Source organism: Engystomops pustulosus, chromosome 3 (assembly GCF_040894005.1).
Source record: "Engystomops pustulosus chromosome 3, aEngPut4.maternal, whole genome shotgun sequence".
Classification (NCBI taxonomy): domain Eukaryota; kingdom Metazoa; phylum Chordata; class Amphibia; order Anura; family Leptodactylidae; genus Engystomops; species Engystomops pustulosus.
This window is the reverse complement of record NC_092413.1, coordinates 229,017,949-229,043,887: the sequence shown is the minus strand read 5'-3', so window position 1 is coordinate 229,043,887 and position 25,939 is coordinate 229,017,949. Positions and strand designations below refer to the sequence as shown.

At 48.9% G+C, this 25,939-nt stretch overlaps 1 protein-coding gene across 1 annotated transcript; it reads left to right on the top strand.

Moving 5' to 3' along the window:
• Positions 1–975: 975 nt before the first annotated feature.
• On the top strand, positions 976–25,939 carry LOC140122774 (fucolectin-like). The gene is made up of 4 exons (XM_072143973.1): positions 976–1,071; positions 4,791–4,849; positions 23,717–24,020; positions 25,698–25,939. Exons 2-4 carry the CDS (start codon positions 4,792–4,794, stop codon positions 25,867–25,869), a joined length of 534 nt encoding a protein of 177 aa, XP_072000074.1. The 5' UTR covers positions 976–1,071; position 4,791; the 3' UTR covers positions 25,870–25,939.

Below are 25,939 nucleotides of genomic sequence, written 5' to 3'. Positions count from 1 at the left end.
CGGTTCCGCTCCCGTGCACTCACCTCTCCTGGCCCCCGCTCCCGTCCGGACTAGGTCCCGCGCGGCCCCGCTCCCTAGGGCGCGCGCGCGGCAGTGTCTCCAGGTTTAAAGGGCCAGCACACAGGTGATTGGCGCTGGCCACTTCCTGTTCTATATTTCTATATATTTCACTATCCCATTCCCTGCCGGATCTTTGTGTGTACTCCATGGTGAAAGCTCCCCTGCGATATTCCTGCGTTCCTGTCTGTTCCTGTGTTTCCTGCGTAACCTCCCTCCATGTTGCTGTGTTCCTGTGTCCCGTGTGCCTGTCCTCCCATTCCCACCTGGCTGGACCCCCTGTTGCTGACCCCAGATTTGGACTTGACCTTGCATCTCTGCTGCCTGCCCTAACCCTGTGCCTGGACCTGACCTGACTAAGGTACCTCGACCTCGGCTGCCACCGCGGGCTAGTCACACCTGTGGAACGACCTGGTAATATCCTGCCACAGCAAGTCCATCCCGCTTTGCGGCGGGCTCTGGTGAAAACCAGGTGCCACTTCGACTCCATTCCCAGGTGTTGGCTAGTACCACCTCCCGCGGTGGTCCAGAGGATCCACTGATCCTGACACATAGAACCTGCATCCAACCACTACGTGAGGCTTTCAGGGTCTCATGGTCTTTTGGGGCCCATGTAGTTGTGTGGCATCTTCAGAACAGAACACAGATATCTTTCATTGAGAAAATATCCAGAAATATTGGGCCTGATACCACCATCAGGCCGGGACACGACACTCGTCATAGATTTCTTATGTTCTCTCTTTCAGGATATTCCAGATTCCTTGTTGGTCAGGATAATTTTGGCTGCTCTCATCACTCACACGTCTTACATTTGTGTATTCGCTGTGGATTGTGAAGCTTCAGGACAATAGTCGTTGCACAATAATTAATCTCTATGTACATAAAACTGGAGCGGCCCAATGACAATCATTGCCCAATCCCTGCCCCGGAATGTATGGGGTGAGGACACCCAGGACTATATAAGAGGCTCCCATCACCCCGGGGGATACGGCTGGTGAATATTCCTATAGCAAGGTAAGATATCCCTCATATAGTAACTATCACAAGACGTGCATAGTACCATAGGATGATGCCGGGATGTAGCAGAGCCGGGAGATCTATATGTCATGTGTTTATCTCTCATTATTGCCATGAAATTACTATAATGGCTCTTCCACTGGTTTATATCTGTATTCACCATTATTGCTGCAGTGTGACTACAGATAGAAGTCTATTAGTAGCTGTCATCCTGTAGTTTGTTTAAAGATTAATTTTATTTTTTATGTAAATGTAAAGAGTGAGCAGGGAGCAGGAAGATGTGGAAGGAGATCCAGAGCCCTTAGACCGGAGGAAGTAGAGTCCACAGGGAGCAATGAGGAGAGGAGAAGAGCCAGAGCCCTTGAGAATGGAGGAGGGAGAGTGCAGAGGTAGCAGGGGGGAGAGGGGAAGAGCCAGAGCCCTTGAAACCGAAGGAGGGAGATTGCAGAGGGAGCAGGGGGGAGGGGAGAAGAGCCAGAGCCCTTGAGACCGGAGGAGGGAGATTGCAGATGGAGCAGGGGGGAGGGGAGAAAAACCAGATCCCTTGAGAACGGAGGAGGGAGATTGCAGAGGGAGCAGGGAGGGGAGGAGAGGAGCCAGATCCCTTGAGAACGGAGGAGGGAGACTGCAGAGGAAGCAGGGAGGAGAGGAGAGGAGCCAGAGCCCTTGAGAACAGAGGAGGGAGAGTGCAGAGGAAGCAGGGAGGAGAGGAGCCCTTGAGAACGGAGAAGGGAGAGTGCAGAGGAAGCAGGGAGGAGAGCCAGAGCCCTTGAGAAAGCAGGAGGGAGAGTGCAGAGGAAGCAGGGAGGAGGGGAGGAGAGCCAGAGCCCTTGAGACCAGGGGAGAGAGAGAGTGCAAAGGGAGGAGGGGAGGAGATCCAGAGCCCTTGACACTAGAGGAGGGAGAGAGCAGAGGGACAAGGGAGGAGAGGAGCAAGAGCCCTTAAGACCGGAGGAGGGAGAGTGCAGAGTGATTCTACAGGAGCACATTCCTAATATACTTATAGCTGTGACCACCCTGATAGCTTTACAATCATGGAAGCCTCTGCCATTCAGAGCAGAATAGAGGATCCACCTGATATAATTCTGTACTGGAGCCGCAGATACGTCCCATGATCTGCAAAGCGCTGGAGAATATGATGTATAATTATTCTATACATGATATATCAGCATAAATACTGTGTACAGGGAACCTACAACACCCCCAGGGATATATGTGTCACCCCAGAGACTGATGGTGACCCCAGTGCTATGCACATGGATATATACTGTATACAGGTAACCTATAGTGCTGTAATAATAAGCTCCATATATATAGGTATATACTGTGCCCAGAAGATATATTACTCTGCTATATCCTGCTATATGTGCCCTAGTATTACCCTGTGCTGTATATATGGCCCCGGTATATAGAGATACACTGTGCCCTGTATATACTGTGCCCAGAAGATATATTACACTGCTATATCCTGCTATATGTGCCCTAGTATTACCCTGTGCTGTATATATGCCCCGGTATATAGAGATACGCTGTGCCCTGTATATACTGTGCCCAGAAGATATATTACACTGGTATATCATGCTATATGTGCCCCTAGTATTACCCTGTGCTGTATATATGGCCCCGGTATATAGAGATACACTGTGCCCTGTATATACTGTGCCCAGAAGATATATTACACTGCTATATCCTGCTATATGTGCCCTAGTATTACCCTGTGATGTATATATGGCCCTGGTATATAGAGATACGCTGTGCCCTGTATATACTGTGCCCAGAAGATATATTACACTGCTATATCCTGCTATATGTGCCCCTAGTATTACCCTGTGCTGTATATATGGCCCCGGTATATAGAGATACGCTGTGTCCTGTATATACTGTGCCCAGAAGATATATTACACTGCTATATCCTGCTATGTGTGCCCCTAGTATTACCCTGTGCTGTATATATGACCCCGGTATATAGAGATACGCTGTGCCCTGTATATTCTGTGCCCAGAAGATATATTACACTGCTATATCCTGCTATATGTGCCCCTAGTATTACCCTGTGCTGTATATATGGCCCCGGTATATAGAGATACGCTGTGCCCTGTATATACTGTGCCCAGAAGATATATTACACTGCTATATCCTGCTATATGTGCCCCTAGTATTACCCTGTGCTGTATATATGCCCCGGTATATAGAGATACGCTGTGCCCTGTATATACTGTGCCCAGAAGATATATTACACTGCTATATCCTGCTATATGTGCCCTAGTATTACCCTGTGCTGTATATATGGCCCCGGTATATAGAGATACGCTGTACCATGTATATACTGTGCCCAGAAGATATATTACACTGCTATATCCTGCTATATGTGCCCCTAGTATTAACCTGTGCTGTATATATGGCCCCGGTATATAGAGATACGCTGTACCATGTATATACTGTGCCCAGAAGATATATTACACTGCTATATCCTGCTATATGTGCCCCTAGTATTACCCTGTGCTGTATATATGGCCCCGGTATATAGAGATACGCTGTGCCCTGTATATACTGTGCCCAGAAGATATATTACACTGCTATATCCTGCTATATGTGCCCTAGTATTACCCTGTGCTGTATATATGGCCCCGGTATATAGAGATACGCTGTACCATGTATATACTGTGCCCAGAAGATATATTACACTGCTATATCCTGCTATATGTGCCCCTAGTATTAACCTGTGCTGTATATATGGCCCCGGTATATAGAGATACGCTGTACCATGTATATACTGTGCCCAGAAGATATATTACACTGCTATATCCTGCTATATGTGCCCCTAGTATTACCCTGTGCTGTATATATGGCCCCGGTATATAGAGATACGCTGTGCCCTGTATATACTGTGCCCAGAAGATATATTACACTGCTATACCCTGCTATATGTGCCCCTAGTATTACCCTGTGCTGTATATATGGCCCCGGTATATAGAGATACGCTGTGCCCTGTATATACTGTGCCCAGAAGATACATTACACTGCTATATCCTGCTATATGTGCCCCTAGTATTACCCTGTGCTGTATATATGGCCCCGGTATATAGAGATAAACTGTGCCCTGTATATACTGTGCCCAGAAGATATATTACACTGCTATATCCTGCTATATGTGCCCCTAGTATTACCCTGTGCTGTATATATGGCCCCGGTATATAGAGATACACTGTGCCCTGTATATACTGTGCCCAGAAGATATATTACACTGCTATATCCTGCTATATGTGCCCCTAGTATTACCCTGTGCTGTATATATGGCGTGGTATATAGAGATACACTGTGCCCTGTATATACTGTGCCCAGAAGATATATTACACTGCTATATCCTGCTATATGTGCCCTAGTATTACCCTGTGCTGTATATATGGCCCCGGTATATAGAGATACGCTGTGTCCTGTATATACTGTGCCCAGAAGATACATTACACTGCTATATCCTGCTATATGTGCCCCTAGTATTACCCTGTGCTGTATATATGGCCCCGGTATATAGAGATAAACTGTGCCCTGTATATACTGTGCCCAGAAGATATATTACACTGCTATACCCTGCTATATGTGCCCTAGTATTACCCTGTGCTGTATATATGGCCCCGGTATATAGAGATAAACTGTGCCCTGTATATATGTTGTTATATAGTGAAGTTGATATAAATGTGATGTTTCCTTATCTGCAGGATGAAGCTTCTGCTCCTCGTGGTCCTGATGTGGATGGCGTCTGATGAGGCTTCTGCAGGTTCTTTCACTTCTCTCCTTATACCCTATATATATATATATATATATATGTATACCACTACAATGTCAGTAGCTGTGTGTGTATCAACGTTGTCTGTGAATGTGCACTGGAAGCCCCTCTAGGTGCTCGGTGTTGTGCACATGTGCAGCTGCCACACAATATTGGCAGAGACGCTACATAGATACCATACCTCCCAACTTTCCTGGATTGGGCGGGACAGTTTTTTACCTCTGTCCCGCCGCTCCAGCAGGTCGAGAGTCCCGTCACCTGGTCCGGGGACACACTGGCTGCAGAGACACAGGGGCAGCTGCTATGTGACCCGGCCATAGACCCTGGAGACTCTTCTGCTCCTTCTCCTGAGAAGCGGATAGCGGCTCCTGTGAACTTTTATGACTGAAGGTTTGCAGGTTACTGAGTAGTTCCCCGCTGCGCAGGGCATGACGTATCCCAGGTGTATCCCCCATGTGTGTAAAGAAGATTGTACATATATGTTTTTATGTATGTATCCTGCAGGAATTGATGATTTATCCATCAGTGAGCTGTTAAGGGTGTATGAATGGGGCTCACGGGCTGAACCCTCTTCATACAGACATGGGGTTTGCTGCATATTGCAGCAGTCACCCATCACTAACACCTGCGATTGTTGGTTGCACCGATCGCAGATGTTAACCACCTTGATTGGTGCCGGCACTTAAAAAAAAATAAATTAATTCAAATCACCCCCCTTTCCCTAGAACGGATATAAAAGTACACAAACACTAAAAATCACAAACACAAAGGGGCAGATTTACTTACCCGGCCCATTCGCGATCCAGCGGCGCATTCTCTGTGGTGGATTCGGGTCCGGCTGGGATTCACTAAGGCAGTTCCTCCTCCGTCCACCAGGTGGCGCTGCTGCGCTGGAGATCATCTGAACGCGCTGGAATACACCGAGGCCGGCTGAGTGAAGGTAAGTGCAAGCTCCACAACACATTTTTCGTTTTTAAATGCAGCGGTTTTTCCGAATACGCCGGGTTTTTGTTCGTCCACGCCCCCCGATATCCGTTGCGCGCATGCCGGCGCCGATGCGCCACAATCCGATCGCGTGCGCCAAAATCCCGGGGCAATACAGGGAAAATTGCCGCAAATCGGAAATATTTCGGTAACACATCGGGAAAACGCGAATCAGGCCCTTAGTAAATGACCCCCACTAGGTATCACCACGTCCCAAAATTCCCGATCTACCAAAATATAAAAAACGGTTATTCCTGGCGTTGACCCCCATAACGGAAATTAGCGCCCAACGCGACTTTTACACTATTTACATAAAAAGTGGGATAAGAATTGCACCAAAGTATGAAAAAGGTATTAGGCTCAGAAGATGGCAAAACGAAGAGGAGGTTTTAATTTTTGTAAAAGTATGAGAACATTATAAAACCTATTACTCTCGTATCCCTGTAATCGCACCAATCCAAAGAATAAAGGAGACATGGCATTTGGGGCGCACGGTAAAAGCCCACAAGAAAATGGCACAAAAGTGTTTTTTCAACAATTTCACTGCATTTGGAATTTGTTTCCTGCTTCCCAGTACACGGCATGGAATATTACATACCGTCACTTAGGCCGAAGGCACATGTGGCGTTTTGAACCTGTTTTTGGGCCTTTTTTAAGCAGCCCAAAAAAATGGGTTCAAAACGCCACGTGTGCCGTCGGCCTAAGAAGTGCAATTTGTTACGCAGAAAACAAGCCCTCACACAGCTCTGTACATGGAAGAATATAAAAAGCCTGGGATTAAATAACACAAAAATTAAAAGGGGCATTAGTGACCCGGGATTAGGGTGCGGTCACACATTCTCAATTTGATTCTGTTTTGTAACGGAATCAAAACACATTTGGAGGAGGCTGGAGGACAGGAGGAGGAGGCTGGGGAACAGGAGGCTGGAGGACAGGAGGAGGAGGCTGGGGAACTGGAGAATGGAGGGCAGGAGGAAGTGGCTGAAGGACAGGAGGAGGAGGCTGGGGAACAGGAGGCTGGAGGACAGGAGGAGGAGGCTGGAGGACAGGAGGAAGAGGCTGAAGGACAGGAGGAGGAGGCTGGGGAACAGGAGGCTGGGGGACAGGAGGAGGAGGCTGGGGAACAGGAGGCTGGAGGACAGGAGGAGGAGGCTGGAGGACAGGAGGAAGAGGCTGGGGAACAGGAGGCTGGAGGACAGAAGGAAGTGGCTGAAGGACAGGAGGAGGAGGCTGGGGAACAGGAGGCTGGAGGACAGGAGGAGGAGGCTGGAGGACAGGAGGAGGAGGCTGGAGGACAGGAGGAGGAGGCTGGAGGACAGGAGGAAGAGGCTGAAGGACAGGAGGAGGAGGCTGGGGAACAGGAGGCTGGGGGACAGGAGGAGGAGGCTGGGGAACAGGAGGCTGGAGGACAGGAGGAGGAGGCTGGAGGACAGGAGGAAGAGGCTGGGGAACAGGAGGCTGGAGGACAGAAGGAAGTGGCTGAAGGACAGGAGGAGGAGGCTGGGGAACAGGAGGCTGGAGGACAGGAGGAGGAGGCTGGGGAACAGGAGGCTGGAGGACAGGAGGAGGAGGCTGGAGGACAGGAGGAGGAGGCTGGGGAACAGGAGGCTGGAGGACAGGAGGAGGAGGCTGGGGAACAGGATGCTGGAGGACAGGAGGAGGAGGATGGGGAACAGGAGGCTGGAGGACAGGAGGAGGAGGATGGGGAACAGGAGGCTGGAGGACAGGAGGAAATAATTATATGTATCAGAAGAATTATTGTTTTTTGTTGATGCTTATCACTTTTTATGCTGATTCTCCTGCCAGGTGTACACCACCAAAAGATAACTATATTCAATATGGGGAAAGGGGGAAGAGGGGACAAAGTGGCAGTAAAATATAACTTTTATTTCATAATTTAAAAGACTTTGTGTTGGTGTGGAAGTCATTAAAATGAATTTAAAGAAAATTCCAAAACTATTAGGGAAAGTTCTGGGGATATTCCTCCCCTACATGCAAAAATAGACCCCTGTTATTGATTTTGCACGTACTCCCAAAAATTAAGGGATTAGTAAGAGGGTTTAATGATGTTCTTTATTTTTAACTCTTACAGTCTTAACTCATATGCTATGTGACTCAAGGCTTTATTGTTGTGATCAGGCTATTGCACTCTCGTGTCAGTGATTTCTCCTTATTGTGTTTGGAGATTGGGTCTGTAACATGTCCTTAGTGAAACAATGTTGCATCACAGTAAGCCAAATGTATCCACTCGAAGTGAGACACAGCAGGATGTTTATCTAGTTGCCCTGGCGATGTTACTTCATTTATCGAGGATATATCAAACCTTGTAGAAAAGGTGCCTGTGAGATAAATGATAGTAGTCACTAATGATCATTGTACATGCCGCGGGATCGTATTTGTATTTGTCCCGAGAGAATCTCTACAGTCAGAATGAGGATAAAGATCTAGACATGTTAATAAATCTAATTTCAAAACAAGAGAACCCACAAAACAATATATTATATGAAAAGAAAAAATTGAAACCTAAATCGCAAAACATGCCCTCATTGGATAAGAATCCCCAGGTAAAAGTTTTTCTTGACCTGGTCACAGCAGAAATAATGGCACTACCTGATACCACCTTCAATGACAATCTAACTAGAGATGAAAGAACCGCACTTAAAGAATTGAAAGATTTTGATGATGTTGTTTTCAAAAAATCGGATAAAGGGGGCAACGTGGTCATTTGGCCAAAAGAAAAATGGGGGTCATTTACTAAGGGCCCGATTAGCGTTTTCCCGACGCGTTACCCGAATATTTCCGATTTGCGCCGATTGTACCTGAATTTCCCCGGGATTTTGGCGCACGCGATCGGATTGTGGCGCATCAGCACCGGCATGCGCACGACGGAAATCGGGGGGCGTGGCCGAACGAAAACCCGATGTATTCGGAAAAACCGCCGCATTTAAGAACGGAAAATGTGTCGCTCGAGACGCGCTTACCTTCACTCAGCCCGAGCCGGTGAACTCTGGTGCGTTCAGATGCTTTTCAGTGCAGCAGCGCCACCTGGTGGACGGCGGAGGAACTGCCTTATTAAATCCCGTCCGGACCCGAATACAGCGCAGAGAACACGCCGCTGGATCGCGAATGGACCGGGTAAGTAAATCTGCCCCAATGTGTAACTGAAGCCCACAAACAATTACATAATAAAAAATGTTTCAAAGCTCTGTGGGCAGACCCAAGCACAGACGTCCAAAAAGAATATGAAAAATTGATTAAGGAAGGACTGGAAAATCGGGCAATAACTGAACAAGAAAAGAACTTTTTAGAGAATAAATATCCGAAAGTGGCAACTTTTTACATGCTACCTAAAGTTCATAAGAATATAGAGTGCCCGCCCGGCAGGCCGAAAGTATCGGGCATTGGCTGCCTAACAGAAAAGGCTAGCCAATGGCTGGATAACGAACTACGTCAATATGTATATCAGCTACCATCTTACACCACGGACACAATGCAAATATTACAAGAACTGGAATATGTCAACCTAGGATCAGATGAAATTCTGATAACATGTGATGTAGAAAGCCTATACACAAGTATAGGACATGATCTGGGCTGCAATGCGGTGGACTATTTTCTCCAAAAAGACCCTGAATATAGTCCAATCCGCAGAGAGTTTGTACTTAAACTCTTGCGCTTTGTTCTCACCCGATACTTTTTTACCTTTTGTGGCTTTTATTTGCAGATACATGGCGCGGCCATGGGCGCAGCATGCGCACCAACGTTTGCCAATTTATTTTTAGGTTGGTGGGAGGAAGAAGTAGTTTTCAAAGAAAACTACTTGGGATGGAAAGATCACATAAGACTGTGGCGCCGCTATATAGATGACGTGGTATGTATCTGGAGAGGCAATGAAAATGAACTTAAAGGGCACCTACCACCACAAATCTACCTATAAAGGTAGATTGGGTGGTAGGTGGATCAATGGGACGTGAGGAGAGCCCTTTTAAGGGCTAATCCTCACGTCCCTGCACTTTTTTGATAACTTTAATTTGATATTTATCCAAATTTACTTATGCGGCTACCGGGGCGTGGAGTAGCCGCATATGAGATTACACGAGGCGGCTACTCCACGCCCCGGTAGCCACTTTACCCCTCCTACTCACCCATCTTCGGCGCGCAGCTCAGCGTAGCTGCGTGCCCTCGTCCGGCGATCCTGCCGTCTGCGCATGCGCAGAAGAGCAGGCCCGCGCCCGCGCAGTCACAACTCCGAAACAGGCGCGGGCCTGCTCTTCTGTGCATGCGCAGACGGCAGGATCGCCGGACGAGGGCGCGCAGCTACGCTGAGCTGCGCGCCGAAGATGGGTGAGTAGGAGGGGTAAAGTGGCTACCGGGGCGTGGAGTAGCCGCCTCGTGTAATCTCATATGCGGCTACTCCACGCCCCGGTAGCCGCATAAGTAAATTTGAATAAATATCAAATTAAAGTTATCAAAAAAAGTACAGGGACGTGAGGATTAGCCCTTAAAAGGTCTATCCTCACGTCCCATTGATCCACCTACCACCCGATCTACCTTTATAGGTAGATTTGTGGTGGTAGGTTCCCTTTAAAGAGTACTTTGGGGCCTTAAATATGAATGAGCTTAACATCAAGCTCACAGTGGAACACAGCAGAAATCAAATACCCTTTCTAGATCTGAGTATATACCAAGGAGAAAGGGGGAAGGTGGAGACAGAACTTTACAGAAAAAAGACAGCAACCAATAGCATTCTGGATGCACATAGCGCCCATCTGCCAAGGACCATTCAGGGCATCCCAAAAGGAGAATTTCTCAGAATGAGGAGAAACTGCTCCACTTTTGAAAAATTTTAAGGAAGGAGCAGAAGACCTTAAAGCACGATCGACATTACAGCAATAGGTCCATCAAAATTGCATTCAATTCAGCACCGAGGACTGAACGAAAAACCTTATTAAAGGTGAAAGAAAAGAAGAAAAATGAAGAAATAAGATTTATCACACTGTACCATACCCAGTGGACAGAGATGAGAAGTATCCTGGACAGATACTGGAGTATTTTACAGTCCGATCCGGATCTCAAGAACTCAATGGGGGTCATTTACTAAGGGCCCGATTCGCGTTTTCCCGACGTGTTACCCGAATATTTCCGATTTGCCCTGATTTCCCCTGAATTGCCCCGGGATTTTGGCGCACGCGAGCGGATTGTGGCGCATCGGTGCCGGCATGCACGCGACGGGAATCGGGGGGCGTGGCCGAACGAAAACCCGACGGATTCAGAAAAACCGCCACATTTAAAAAAGGAAATTGTGTCGCGAAAATTACACTTACCTTCACCAGGAATAGGCCGGTGAATTTCAGGGCATTCCAGCGCGCCTCCGGGGAACTTCAGCGCAGCAGCGCCACCTGGTGGACGGCGGAGGAACTACCTTAGTGAATCCCGGCCGGACCTGAATCCACCGCAGAGAACGCGCCGCTGGATCGCGAACGGACCGGGTAAGTAAATCTGCCCCAATAAGTGCAAAAGCAACCTGTGGATACAGGAAAAGCATCACAATAGGGGAGCAAATTACAAGCAGCCATTATATACATCAGAGAACTATCGAAAAAATTAAATATCCAGGCTTTTTTCCCTGTGGACTATGCACAGGATGCCGAATTCTAATGAAAAAGCATAATTTCATAGATGGTAGAGGAGAGAGAGTCCCAATCCAAGAACATATTACCTGTGCGTCAAAAGGAATAATTTACATCTCACAATGCACATGTAATTTATACTATGTTGGGAAAACCAAGAGAGAACTTAAGGTAAGAATCAGAGAGCATCTGAACAAGATAAAAAACTATAAAAAGGAAGAAGATAAATGTAAAAAAGAAAAAAAATCATCTTTCAACCTACACCTATAGCCAGACACATGAATACGGCGCGTTGAGGCAGACTAAGTGGACTAAGAGGGTGGGCCATATGTCAGAAAAAAACTGAACATCAGAGGAGGTGAACATCAGAGGAGGTGATCATCAGAGGAGGTGATCATCAGAGGAGGTGATCATCAGAGGAGGTGATCATCAGAGGAGGTGATCATCAGAGGAGGTGATCATCAGAGGAGGTGATCATCAGAGGAGGTGATCATCAGAGGAGGTGATCATCAGAGGAGGTGAACATCAGAGGAGGTGAACATCAGAGGAGGTGATCTGGACAAAATGTTACTTCAAAAAGAAAGTCAATGGATTTCTAGGATGGACTGTGTCACTCCAAAAGGACTAAACGAATCCTTTAATTTTGGATGCTTCATTCAGGTATGCATCACATTGACCTGCAATTCTTCACTTGTAGAGGAAAGCCCAACATGATGGACTCCTCGCAAAGACCAGTTAGCTGGGACAGCAGAAATATGTTCCTTAGAATAATAAAATGAACAATAAGCTATACCATTAAATAAATAAAGAAATAAAAAATATTAAATAAAAAATAATAATAAAAATATACACCTAATAATGAAACTTATAAAATTCATAAAGAACAAAATAATAGTACCTTATCACAAGGGAGATATCACACCAATAAAGACACATATAAAATCCATGGGTGCAAGACAATACAAAAACTTCCACCAATATCACAAATTTGATATGTTATAGCTTACCGTTTATAAACAAGAGCTAATATATTCAATTTCAAAGAAATATACAAATCCAGTGATTTTAGATCAGCTAGTTATAAGGGTTTCCAAAATCACAAACTACTCGAGAATAATGAATAAAGAAACGACCAATTTTGATTGGCGAGAGGAAGTGTCAATCAAATTGAATCAAATAAAAAGCGCCCGGAAACGAGCACCGACACCCCTAAATGAAGCCGCGTCATGGAGGCGAAACGGCCGTAGGGTATCAGTAGGGAATAATATAACGGAGGGACAGACAGTCAGAAAACTCAGAAACTGCAAGGCACTGGCAGCACATTAGGAAAATAGGAATAGTCCGCTAAAAGAGTAAGAAGAAGCGAGGTCTAACTCACGGCGCTCCACACTACAGATAATGGGGCAGATTTACTTACCTGGTCCATTCGCGATCCAGCGGCGCCTTCTCTGCGCTGGATTCGGGTCCGGCCGGGATTTATTAAGGCAGTTCCTCCTCCGTCCACCGGGTGGTGCTGCTGCGCTGAAAAGCATCGGAACGCACTTCAATACACCAAGGCCGGCTGAGTGAAGGTAAGTGCAAGCTCCGCGTCACAATTTCCTTTTTTAAATGGGTCGGTTTTTACTAATACGTCGGCTGTTCGTGCGGCCACGGCCCCCGATTTCCGCCGCGCGCATGCCAGCACCGATGCGCCACAATCCGATCGCGTGCACCAAAAACCCGGGGCAATACAGGGGAAATCGGCGCAAATTGGTAATATTCAGGTAACACGTCGGGAAAATGCGAATCAGGCCCTTAGTAAGTGATCCCCAATGTGTGTGAGTGTCTCCCTGCTTATACAAAGTCCGAGTACGGCGTTCTGCCGACTCGGGGACTGTGCATGAGAGTCCCGCGGCATACAACCTAAAAAGATCGCATGGACTCATATAAGCGGGACAAATACGATCCCGCGGCATGTACAATGATCATTAGTGACTACTATCATTTATCTCACAGGCACCTTGTGTACAAGGTTTGATATATCCCCGATAAATGAAGTAACATCGCCAGGGCAACTAGATAAACATCCTGCTGTGTCTCACTTCGAGTGGATACATTTGGCTTACTGTGATGCAACATTGTTTCACTAAGGACATGTTACAGACCCAATCTCCAAACACAATAAGGAGAAATCACGAGAGTGCAATAGCCTGATCACAACAATAAAGCCTTGAGTCACATAGCATATGAGTTACATAGACTGTAAGAATTAAAAATAAAGAACATCATTAAACCCTCTTACTAATCCCTTAATTTTTGGGAGTACGTGCAAAATCAATAACAGGGGTCTATTTTTGCATGTAGGGGAGGAATATCCCCAGAACTTTCCCTAATAGTTTTGGAATTTTCTTTGAATTCATTTTAATTACTTCCACACCAACACAAAGTTTTTTAAATTATGAAATAAAAGTTATATTTTACTGCCACTTTGTCCCCTCTTCCCCCTTTCCCCATATTGAATGGAGGACAGGAGGAGGCTGGGGAACAGGAGGCTGGAGGACAGGAGGAGGAGGCTGGAGGACAGGAGGAGGAGGCTGGAGGACAGGAGGATGCTGGAGGACAGGAGGATGCTGGAGACAGGAGGAAGAGGCTGGAGGACAGGAGGAAGAGGCTGGGGAACAGGAGGCTGGAGGACAGGAGGAGGAGGCTGGGGAACAGGAGGCTGGAGGACAGGAGGAGGAGGCTGGAGGACAGGAGGAGGAGGCTGGAGGACAGGAGGATGCTGGAGGACAGGAGGATGCTGGAGGACAGGAGGAAGAGGATGGAGGACAGGAGGAAGAGGCTGGGGAACAGGAGGCTGGAGGACAGGAGGAGGAGGCTGGGGAACAGGAGGCTGGAGGACAGGAGGAGGAGGCTGGAGGGCAGGAGGAGGAGGCTGGGGAACTGGAGGCTTGAGGGCAGGAGGAGGAAGCTGGAGGACAGGAGGAGGAGGCTGGGGAACAGGAGGCTGGAGGACAGGAGGAGGAGGCTGGGGAACTGGAGGCTGGAGGGCAGGAGGAGGAAGCTGGAGGACAGGAGGAGGAGGCTGGGGAACAGGAGGCTGGAGGACAGGAGGAGGAGGCTGGAGGACAGGAGGATGCTGGAGGACAGGAGGAGGAGGCTGGAGGACAGGAGGATGCTGGAGGACAGGAGGAAGGGGCTGGAGGACAGGAGGAGGAGGCTGGGGAACAAGAGGCTGGGGGACAGGAGGAGGAGGCTGGAGGACAGGAGGAGGAGGCTGGGGAACAGGAGGACCGGAGGAGGCTGGAGGACAGGAGGAAGATGGAGGACAGCAGGAAAGGAGGAGGCTGCAGCAGGCTGGGGAACTGGAGGACGGTGGGGCTAGAGGACAGGCGGAGGCTTGATCAGGCTGGGGAGCAGAAGGAGGATGCTGGAGGAGGAGGACAGGAGGATGCTAGAGGAGGCTGGAGGACAGGAGGAGGCTAGAGGACAGGAGGAGGCTGGATCAGGCTAGGAGACAGGAGGAGGAGGCTGGAGGAGGAGGACAGGAGGATGCTGGAGTAGGATGGGGACAGATGAAGGAGGCTGGAGGACAGGAGGATGCTAGAGGAGGCTGGGGGACAGGAGGACGAGGCTTGAAGAGGGTCAGGGAAAGGAAGAGGAGGAATGGAGGTGGATGCTGGAGGACAGGAGGAGGATAGAGGATGCTGCAGGACAGGAGGAGGAGGCTGGAGGACAGGAGGAGGAGGATGGAGGACAGGGGGCTACAGGAGGAGGCTGGAGGACAGGGGGCTACAGGAGGAGGCTGGAGGACAGGGGGCTACAGGAGGAGGCTGGAGGACAGGAGGAGGAGGAGGATGGAGGACAGGAGGTTACAAGAAGAGCCTGGAGGACAGGAGGAGGATAGAGGGCAGGGGGACAGGAGGTGGAGGCTGGGTGACAGGAGGCCACAGAATGAGGCTGGAGGACAGGAGGAGCATAGAGGGCAGGGGGACAGGAGGCGGAGGCTGGGTGACAGGACACCACAGAATGAGGCTGGAGGACAGGAGGCTATAGGAGGAGGCTGGAAGACAGGAGGCTATAGGAGGAGGCTGGAGGACAGGAGGCCACAGGATGCTGGAGGACAGGAGGCACAGGATGCTGGAGGACAGGAGGAGGATAAAGGGCAGGGGGACAGGAGGCTGAGGCTGTGTGACAGGACACCACAGAATGAGGCTGGAGGACAGGAGGCTATAGGAGGAGGCTGGAGGACAGGAGGCTATAGGAGGAGGCTGGAGGACAGGAGGCTATAGGAGGAGGCTGGAGGACAGGAGGCCACAGGAGGAGGCTGGAGGACAGGAGGCTACAGGAGGAGGCTGGAGGAGAGAAGGCCACAGGAGGAGGCTGGAGGACAGGAGGCTACAGGAGGAGGCTGGAGCTACAGGAGGAAGCTGGAGGACAGGAGGCTACATTATGAGGAGGATAGAGAACAGGGACCATACCATGTGAGGAGGGGTGGGGGTAGGGGTACAGATGGAATTATATGTAAGTTTGGGGAGATAAATAAAAGTGGAAAACCAAATGTAAAGGGAGGATAAAATTAAAGAGGGGGTCTATATGTTGTAGAGTTGCATTAAAGGGTATTATACGGGTCCATGGGGGTGGGGTGGGGGGCCAAAGTAAGGGGCATTGTACAATGTGGGGACCATCAAGTTCAATATTATACTATGCTTGTGGGTGGGACAATGGGCGTGGTTTAGAAAATGGGGGAGGGTCCTTTTGTCCCTCTTTCTCTCGCACAAAAGTTGGGAGGTACGAGATACAAGTGCAAGATTTGGTTTTTTAATTGTGTTACTGCTGATCTGTCATTAGGACACATGATAAGTGTGAGATGAGCGGGGTCTGACCCTATCCATGTATATATCATTATAGTTACTGCCCTCCCTATGTCCCTGTCCCCAGTGTATAGACAGCCAGCCCCTGTATATAGACAGCCAGCCTCCCCCAGTATATAGCCAGTCAGTCTCCCTATGCATAAACAGCAAGCCCCCCCCCAGTATATAGCCAGTCAACCCCCCAGTATATTGCCAGCCCCTGTATATAGACAGCCACCCCCCAGTATACAGCCACCAGCAGGTATACAACCAGCCAGCATGCCCTGTACATAGCCCCCTTAGTATATAGACATACACCCCCCAGTATACAGCTAGCCAGCATGCCCTGTATATAGCCAGACAGCCCCCCCAATATATAGCCAGCCATCCCCCCAGTATATAGCCAGCCCCCCCAAATATATACCCAGCTAGCCCCCCAGTATACAGCCAGCCCCCCCCCCCAATATATAGCCAGCCAGCCCCCCCAGTATACTGCCAGCCTCTCAATATATAGCCAGCCAGCCCCCCCAGTATACAGCCAGCCTCTCAATATATAGCCAGCCAGCCCCTCCATTATACAGCCAGACCCCCAATATAAATCCAGCCATCCCCCAGTATACAGCCATCCCCCCAAATATATAGCCAGCCAGCCCCCCCCCCAGTATATAGCCAGCCACACCAGTATACAGCCAGCCAGAAGGCACTGTGTACAGTCATCCAGCCCCCCCCCCAATATATAGCCAGCCAGCCCCCCCCAATATGTAGCCAGCCCCCCCAGTATACAGCCAGCCCCCCAGTATACAGCCAGCCCCCCCAGTATACAACCAGCCCCTCAATATATAGCCAGCTAGTCCCTTTCCCCTTAGTATACAGCCCAACAGTCCCCTGTCCAGCACATAAAAGTAATAACACATGTTCTCCCCTTTCTGATGCTCCCCCGCAACTCCACTACTTGAAGCAGTCAGTCCGGCCGGTGGTGACAGGTCTGTGTGCACCGGCGACGCACAGACTATGACATCAGCCGCTTGCCGACATCATAGTCTGTGCACACTGAGCTGTCACCGCCGGCCGGACTGACTGTATATATAGCCCCAGCCCGCCCCAGGCATAGAATTTATAGCCCCAGCCCGCCCCAGTCATAGAATTAATAGCCCCAGCCCGCCCCAGATATAGAATTAATAGCCCCAGCCCACCCCACACATAGAATTTTAAGCCCCAGCCCACCCCACACATAGAATTCATAGCCCCAGCCCACCCCAGTCATAGAATTAATAGCCCCAGCCCGCCCCAGACATAGAATTAATAGCCCCAGCCCGCCCCAGACATAGAATTTATAGCCCCAGCCTGCCCCAGACATAGAATTAATAGCCCCAGCCCACCCCAGACATAGAATTTATAGCCCCAGCCTGCCCCAGACATTGAATTTATAGCCCCATCCCGCCCCAGTAATAGAATTAATAGCCCCAGCCCGCCCCAGACATAGAATAATGCCGCAGTCTCCCCCAGACATAGAATAACGCCCCAGCCCGCCCCAGACATAGAATAATGCCCCAGCCTCCCCCTGACATAGAATAATGCCCCAGCCTAACCTGACATAGAATAATGCCCCAGCCTCCCCCTGACATAGAATAATGCCCCAGCCTCCCCCTGACATAGAATAATGCCCCAGCCTGCCCCAGACATAGAATAATGCCCCAGCCTCCTCCAGACATAGAATAATGCCCCAGCCTCCCCCAGACATAGAATAATGCCCCAGCCCGCCCCAGACATAGAATAATGCCCCAGCCTCCCCCTGACATAGAATAATGCCCCAGCCTAACCTGACATAGAATAATGCCCCAGCCTCCCCCTGACATAGAATAATGCCCCAGCCTCCCCCTGACATAGAATAATGCCCCAGCCTCCCCCTGACATAGAATAATGCCCCAGCCCGTCCCAGACATAGAATAATGCCCCAGCCTGCCCCAGACATAGAATAATGCCCCAGCCTCCCCCAGACATAGAATAATGCCCCAGCCTCCCCCAGACATAGAATAATGCCCCAGCCTCCCCCAGACATAGAATAATGCCCCAGCCTCCCCCAGACATAGCATAATGCCCCAGCCTCCCCCAGACATAGAATAATGCCCCAGCCCGTCCCAGACATAGAATAATGCCCCAGCCTCCCCCAGACATAGAATAATGCCCCAGCCTGCCCCAGACATAGAATAATGCCCCAGCCTCCCCCAGACATAGAATAATGCCCCAGCCTGCCCCAGACATAGAATAATGCCCCAGCCTCCCCCAGACATAGAATAATGCCCCAGCCTGCCCCAGACATAAAATAATGCCCCAGCCTCCCCCAGACATAGAATAATGCCCCAGCCCGCCCCAGACATAGAATAATGCCCCAGCCCGTCCCAGACATAGAATAATGCCCCATCCCGTCCCAGACATAGAATAATGCCCCCAGCCTCCTCCAGACATAGAATAATGCCCCAGCCTCCCCCTGACATAGAATAATGCCCCAGCCTAACCTGACATAGAATAATGCCCCAGCCTCCCCCTGACATAGAATAATGCCCCAGCCTCCCCCTGACATAGAATAATGCCCCAGCCTCCCCCAGACATAGAATAATGCCCCAGCCTCCCCCTGACATAGAATAATGCCCCAGCCCGTCCCAGACATAGAATAATGCCCCAGCCTGCCCCAGACATAGAATAATGCCCCAGCCTCCCCCAGACATAGAATAATGCCCCAGCCTCCCCCAGACATAGAATAATGCCCCAGCCCGTCCCAGACATAGCATACTGCCCCAGCCTCCCCCAGACATAGAATAATGCCCCAGCCTGCCCCAGACATAGAATAATGCCCCAGCCTCCCCCAGACATAGAATAATGCCCCAGCCTGCCCCAGACATAGAATAATGCCCCAGCCTCCCCAGACATAGAATAATGCCCCATCCCGCCCCAGACATAGAATAATGCCCCCAGCCTCCTCCAGACATAGAATAATGCCCCAGCCTCCCCCAGACATAGAATAATGCCCCAGCCTGCCCCAGACATAGAATAATGCCCCAGCCCGTCCCAGACATAGAATAATGCCCCCAGCCTCCCCCAGACATAGCATAATGCCCCAGCCCGTCCCAGACATAGAATAATGCCCCAGCCTCCCCCAGACATAGAATAATGCCCCAGCCCGTCCCAGACATAGAATAATGCCACAGCCTCCCCCAGACATAGAATAATGCCCCAGCCTCCCCCAGACATAGAATAATGCCCCAGCCCGCCCCAGACATAGAATAATGCCCCAGCCTCCCCCAGACATAGAATAATGCCCCAGCCCGTCCCAGACATAGAATAATGCCACAGCCTCCCCCAGACATAGCATAATGCCCCAGCCTCCCCCAGACATAGAATAATGCCCCCAGCCTGCCCCAGACATAGAATAATGCCCCAGCCTGCCCCAGACATAGAATAATGCCCCAGCCTACCCCAGACATAGAATAATGCCCCAGCCTGCCCCAGACATAGAATAATGCCCCAGCCTGCCCCAGACATAGAATAATGCCCCAGCCTGCCCCAGACATAGAATAATGCCCCAGCCTCCCCCAGACATAGAATAATGCCCCAGCCTCCCCCAGACATAGCATAATGCCCCAGCCTCCCCCAGACATAGAATAATGCCCCAGCCTGCCCCAGACATAGAATAATGCCCCAGCCTCCCCCAGACATAGAATAATGCCCCAGCCTGCCCCAGACATAGAATAATGCCCCAGCCTGCCCCAGACATAGAATAATGCCCCAGCCTCCCCCAGACATAGAATAATGCCCCAGCCCGTCCCAGACATAGAATAATGCCCCAGCCTCCCCCAGACATAGAATAATGCCCCAGCCTCCCCCAGACATAGAATAATGCCCTAGCCTCCCCCAGACATAGCATAATGCCCCAGCCTGCCCCAGACATAGCATAATGCCCCAGCCTCCCCCAGACATAGCATAATGCCCCAACCTCCCCCAGACATAGAATAATGCCCCAGCCCGTCCCAGACATAGAATAATGCCCCAGCCTGCCCCAGACATAGAATAATGCCCCAGCCTCCCCCAGACATAGCATAATGCCCCAGCCTCCCCCAGACATAGAATAATGCCCCAGCCCGCCCCAGACATAGAATAATGCCCCAGCCTCCCCCAGACATAGACTAATGCCCCAGCCTCCCCCAGACATAGAATAATGCCCCAGCCCGTCCCAGACATAGAATAATGCCACAGCCTCCCCCAGACATAGCATAATGCCCCAGCCTGCCCCAGACATAGAATAATGCCCCAGCCTGCCCCAGACATAGAATAATGCCCCAGCCTGCCCCAGACATAGAATAATGCCCCAGCCTCCCCCAGACATAGAATAATGCCCCAGCCTGCCCCAGACATAGAATAATGCCCCAGCCTGCCCCAGACATAGAATAATGCCCCAGCCTCCCCCAGACATAGAATAATGCCCCAGCCTCCCCCAGACATAGCATAATGCCCCAGCCCGTCCCAGACATAGAATAATGCCCCAGCCTCCCCCAGACATAGCATAATGCCCCAGCCTCCCCCAGACATAAAATAATGCCCCAGCCCGTCCCAGACATAGAATAATGCCCCAGCCTCCCCCAGACATAGCATAATGCCCCAGCCTCCCCCAGACATAGAATAATGCCCCAGCCCGCCCCAGACATAGAATAATGCCCCAGCCCGCCCCAGACATAGAATAATGCCCCAGCCTCCCCCAGACATAGAATAATGCCCCCAGCCTCCCCCAGACATAGAATAATGCCCCAGCCTCCCCCTGACATAGAATAATGCCCCAGCCTCCCCCAGACATAGAATAATGCCCCAGCCTCCCCCAGACATAGAATAATGCCCCAGCCTGCCCCAGACATAGAATAATGCCACAGCCTCCCCCAGACATAGCATAATGCCCCAGCCTCCCCCAGACATAGAATAATGCCCCAGCCTCCCCCAGACATAGAATAATGCCCCAGCCTCCCCCAGACATAGCATAATGCCCCAGCCTGCCCCAGGCATAGAGTAATTAATAGTATCTGCATCGACTGTACGATGCAGGTACAAGACTTCATCTGAGAAGCTGTAGGGAGGGAGTGTGGCCGGTATCTGGTATGTGCATCTTACCAACACACATATCGCTCATTGCTATTAAGGGCTGAGATTGCGCCCACTGGTGATAGAGGCGATAACCTACCCTTCCTCCTGGTCCTGTGGTGATATCACAGTACATGGATAATACACACAGTGATGTCACAGTACATGGATAATACACACAGTGATGTCACAGTACAGGGATAATACACACAGTGATGTCACAGTACAGGATAATACACACAGTGATGTCACAGTACAGGGATAATACACACAGTGATGTCACAGTACTGGGATAATACACACAGTGATGTCACAGTACAGGGATAATACACACAGTGATGTCACAGTACAGGGATAATACACACAGTGATGTCACAGTACATGGATAATACACACAGTGATGTCACAGTACAGGGATAATACACACAGTGATGTCACAGTACAGGGATAATATACACAGTGATGTCACAGTATAGGGATAATACACACAGTGATGTCAAAGTACAGGGATAATACACACAGTGATGTCACATACAGAGATAATACACACAGTGATGTCACAGTACAGGGATAATACACACAGTGATGTCACAGTACAGAAATAATACACACAGTGATGTCACAGTACATGGATAATACACACAGTGATGTCACAGTACAGGGATAATACACACAGTGATGTCACAGTACATGGATAATACACACAGTGATGTCACAGTACAGGGATAATACACACAGTGATGTCACAGTACATGGATAATACACACAGTGATGTCACAGTACAGGGATAATACACACAGTGATGTCACAGTACAGGGATAATACACACAGTGATGTCACAGTACAGGGATAATACACAGTGATATCACAGTACAGGGACATAGCTCCCAACCGTCCCGATTTTGACGGGACTTTCCCGTTTTTCGTACCTCTGCCCCGCGTCACGGGCAGCTATGATATTGTCACGGATTCTTCCCCAAGGTCCCGCTGTGTCCCGCTGCTGTGTCCGCATAGTAAATACTTTGAAAGTCTGAACTCACAGTACAGAATGGCTTCTACAGACATCGGGAGGGAATCCTTTTCAGAGAAGTGTCGGCTTAGCTGAGAGAGCAGGGACCACGTCATCAGGCGTCATCAGACAGATCAGTATCTGTCCATATTTGGTCTCCAGGGATTCCCCAGACACATTAAATAATTAAATAAAGTTTTGCCCAGGCTGATATTCGAACCTGGGACCCTCTGCACCATAGACAGGAGCTTAACTAACTGAGCTATAAACCCAGTGATACAGAGCTGGGGATTTCTGGTAACTAAGAAGTGTTATCTGCCATTTACACTGTGACACAGACTAATGCACTGATATATAGAGAGGGATCTTCTCAGAGATTATTATTGTAATTATTGATACTATTATTATTATTATTATTATTATTATAAATTTTATTATTTTTATTATTATGGAGATGATTATTAATAATGGTAAAAATAATAATAATAATCATCTCAATAATAATAATAATAATAATAATAATCTCCATAATAATAATAATAATCTCCAGAATAATAATAGTCTCAATAATTACAATAATCTGAGAAGATCCCTCCCTATATACCAAAGCAGTATATAGTCATAGTTCTTAGTTACCAAAATTCTCCACTTGTTAATCACTGAGGTTATAGCTCAGTTGGTTGAGGCGCTGTGTTATTATTGCACATGGACACTGCAGGTTCTGGGTTCAAATCCCAATGAGGATATATTTTTTTTTTTTTTTATTGAGATGATTTTTATTATTTTAATATGGCTAAAATTTGGGGCGTGGCCAGGGAGTGATTGGGGGTGTGGCTTAAGGGGATCGCCGCTACGCGTGCCGCCATTTTGTCCCTCTTTCGTTTTCACAAATGTTGGGAGGTATGCAGGGATAATATACACAGTGATGTCACAGTACAGGGATAATACACACAGCGATGTCACAGTACAGGAGATAATACACACAGTGATGTCACAGTACAGGGATAATACACACAGTGATGTCACAGTACAGGGATAATATACATAGTGATGTCACAGTACAGAGATAATACACACAGTGATGTCACAGTACAGGGATAATACACACAGCGATGTCACAGTACAGGGATAATACACACAGTGATGTCACAGTGCAGCCTCTGTTGTGATATCTTGCAGTATACAGCTATGGATCATGTTTTAGCTTCCGGTCAGTGCAGCCATCGCTGTGTATAACTGATGATGTCACCACTTTTTATTTTTGTTTTTCTATTGACAGACAGGAATCTCGCACTGGAGGGTCGAGCTACTATGTCATCTATTTGGATGGATCCTCATATTCATCAGAGCTTTTTGGGAGATGCAATAAACGGAATAGATGGAAACACGGACTCCGTCTATTTTCATGGATCGTGTTTCCACACTGGCCTGGATTCTCCTGCCTGGTATAGGGTGGACCTGCTGAGGACTTCCAGAATTAGCAGCATAACCATCACTAATAGAGGAGACTACGGGAGCAGAACTAACGGTGCAGAGATCCGGATCGGAGACTCATTGGCCAAAAATGGGAACAATAACCCAAGGTGAGACCCAAATACACAGATTTATCAGAGTCTCAGGAACAGATGATACACTGAGTGTCATGGTCAGGGGTAGTGGACCCACCGAACCACCGCGAGTGATGACGTAAGCCGACACCTGGGAGCGGAGTCTAAGTGGCACCCGGTTTTCACCTGAGCCTGCTGCAAAGCGGGTTGGACTTGTAATGGCATAACACCAGGTTGCTCCACATGCATGACTTTGCTCCTGGTGGTGGCCAAGGCAAGGTACAGAATTGGAAGGCAGAGGTGGAGTCAATGGTCAGGCAGATGGTCAGGACAGGCGACACAGGATCGGAGTTGGGGGCAAGGTATAAGGTCAGGACAGGCGGCAGAGAATAAAAGTCAGGAATGGAATCGAGGTCACAACGGATAATCAGAATAACTTCAGGAACAACACAGAAATGCTTCCACAGAGGCACAAAGATCCGGCAAGGGACACAGGAAGGGGCCGGCAATTTATCAGGGCAGGCGGTCGGTCAGCACCAATTATCGATGCGCTGGCCCTTTAAATCTTACAGAGCCGATGCGCGCAGTCTAGGAGGTGGGGAAACACGTGCTGGAGATCAAGGACCACCGCTGGAGCGAGGAAAGGTGTGTGAGGCTGCAGCCAGGCTCCAGCGGCACAGGGAGCCACACTGGTGCACCTGCGACCCGGGACATGGGTCGCAGGAGCACCCATGACACTGAGCACCTGCCCCAATCACAAACCTGGAGTCCGAACAAGTGCTGCTGTGAAAAGTGTACACAAATTATGTAGTGATCACTCTTACCATATACTACAATACTGATTTAGCCTCTGCATTTGATTTTGTTTGTTTGTGTAAAGAAGGACTCGCTAGATTTTTTAACAGTTGATTGCACCACATCCGTATCTCCCTGCAGTTTACTGGTGATTGACAAAGCTCTGCTCCAATCAGTCTGGAGCAGGGGGTCTGCTTTCCTATAAGTGGTCTGCTCACTTGACCTGTTCCTTATCTTGGGAGAAAGACTCTGCTTATTGTATTTTTGATTTGGCTCCTGTGCAGACCACTGACCTTCTAATATTTATACTGCTTTGTTATCTCTGTTGTGACCCAACTTGTTGACTATTCTGTGTTTGTGTAGTTTGTCCTGTTACGTGTTCACACTTTGGCGTAGGGAGGTTACAATGCCCAGTTACAGGCCATAGTTTACGGTGTAACTAAAAAGTAGTTAGGGCTTGTTTGGTGGGTTCAGTATCAGGGCTCAGAGTCCCTTTAGTTACAATTGTGGTATATGATGTGGTATATGATGATATCTCTAATGATCTGTAACTGTCTGCTATTGGCACACGGTTACAGATCAGGTTAATAGACCGGACCTGTAGCCTCACAGAGACTTTAGGCTGTCATGGTAATGGATCCAAGTCAAGATAGCGGTGCAGATGATAGCATATAAATGGTTAACACCTGCAATTGTTGTAAAAACTGACCGTGAATGTTAGTGGTGGGTGTTGCAATATCCAGCAAACACCCAGTGTATATGCAGCGTTCTCAGCCCACGCCCTCTCTTCATCCATCCTTAATGGCACCTTGACCTATCACATGGTCACATGACATTAAGGTGTCAGGTTCAGCCCATTCTTTATTATTCCTATATAAATGTAGGGAGGACACTTACCTGTCCCCTTTCTTCCCACAGGTGTGCGGTGGTGACTTCTATCGCAGATGGAGAGACTCGGACGTATCAGTGTAACAATATGGTCGGGAGATACGTCAATATCGTGTTAACTGGAAAAACTGAATTTCTTCATCTGTGTGAGGTTCAGATCTTTGGAGAAAACCTTCCGCGGCCTTTCTCTTGCACAGTATAGTAACAATGGACGATCACTTTACTTGTATCTACAAGATATCATGAAATAAAGGCGTCCACTGATACAATGA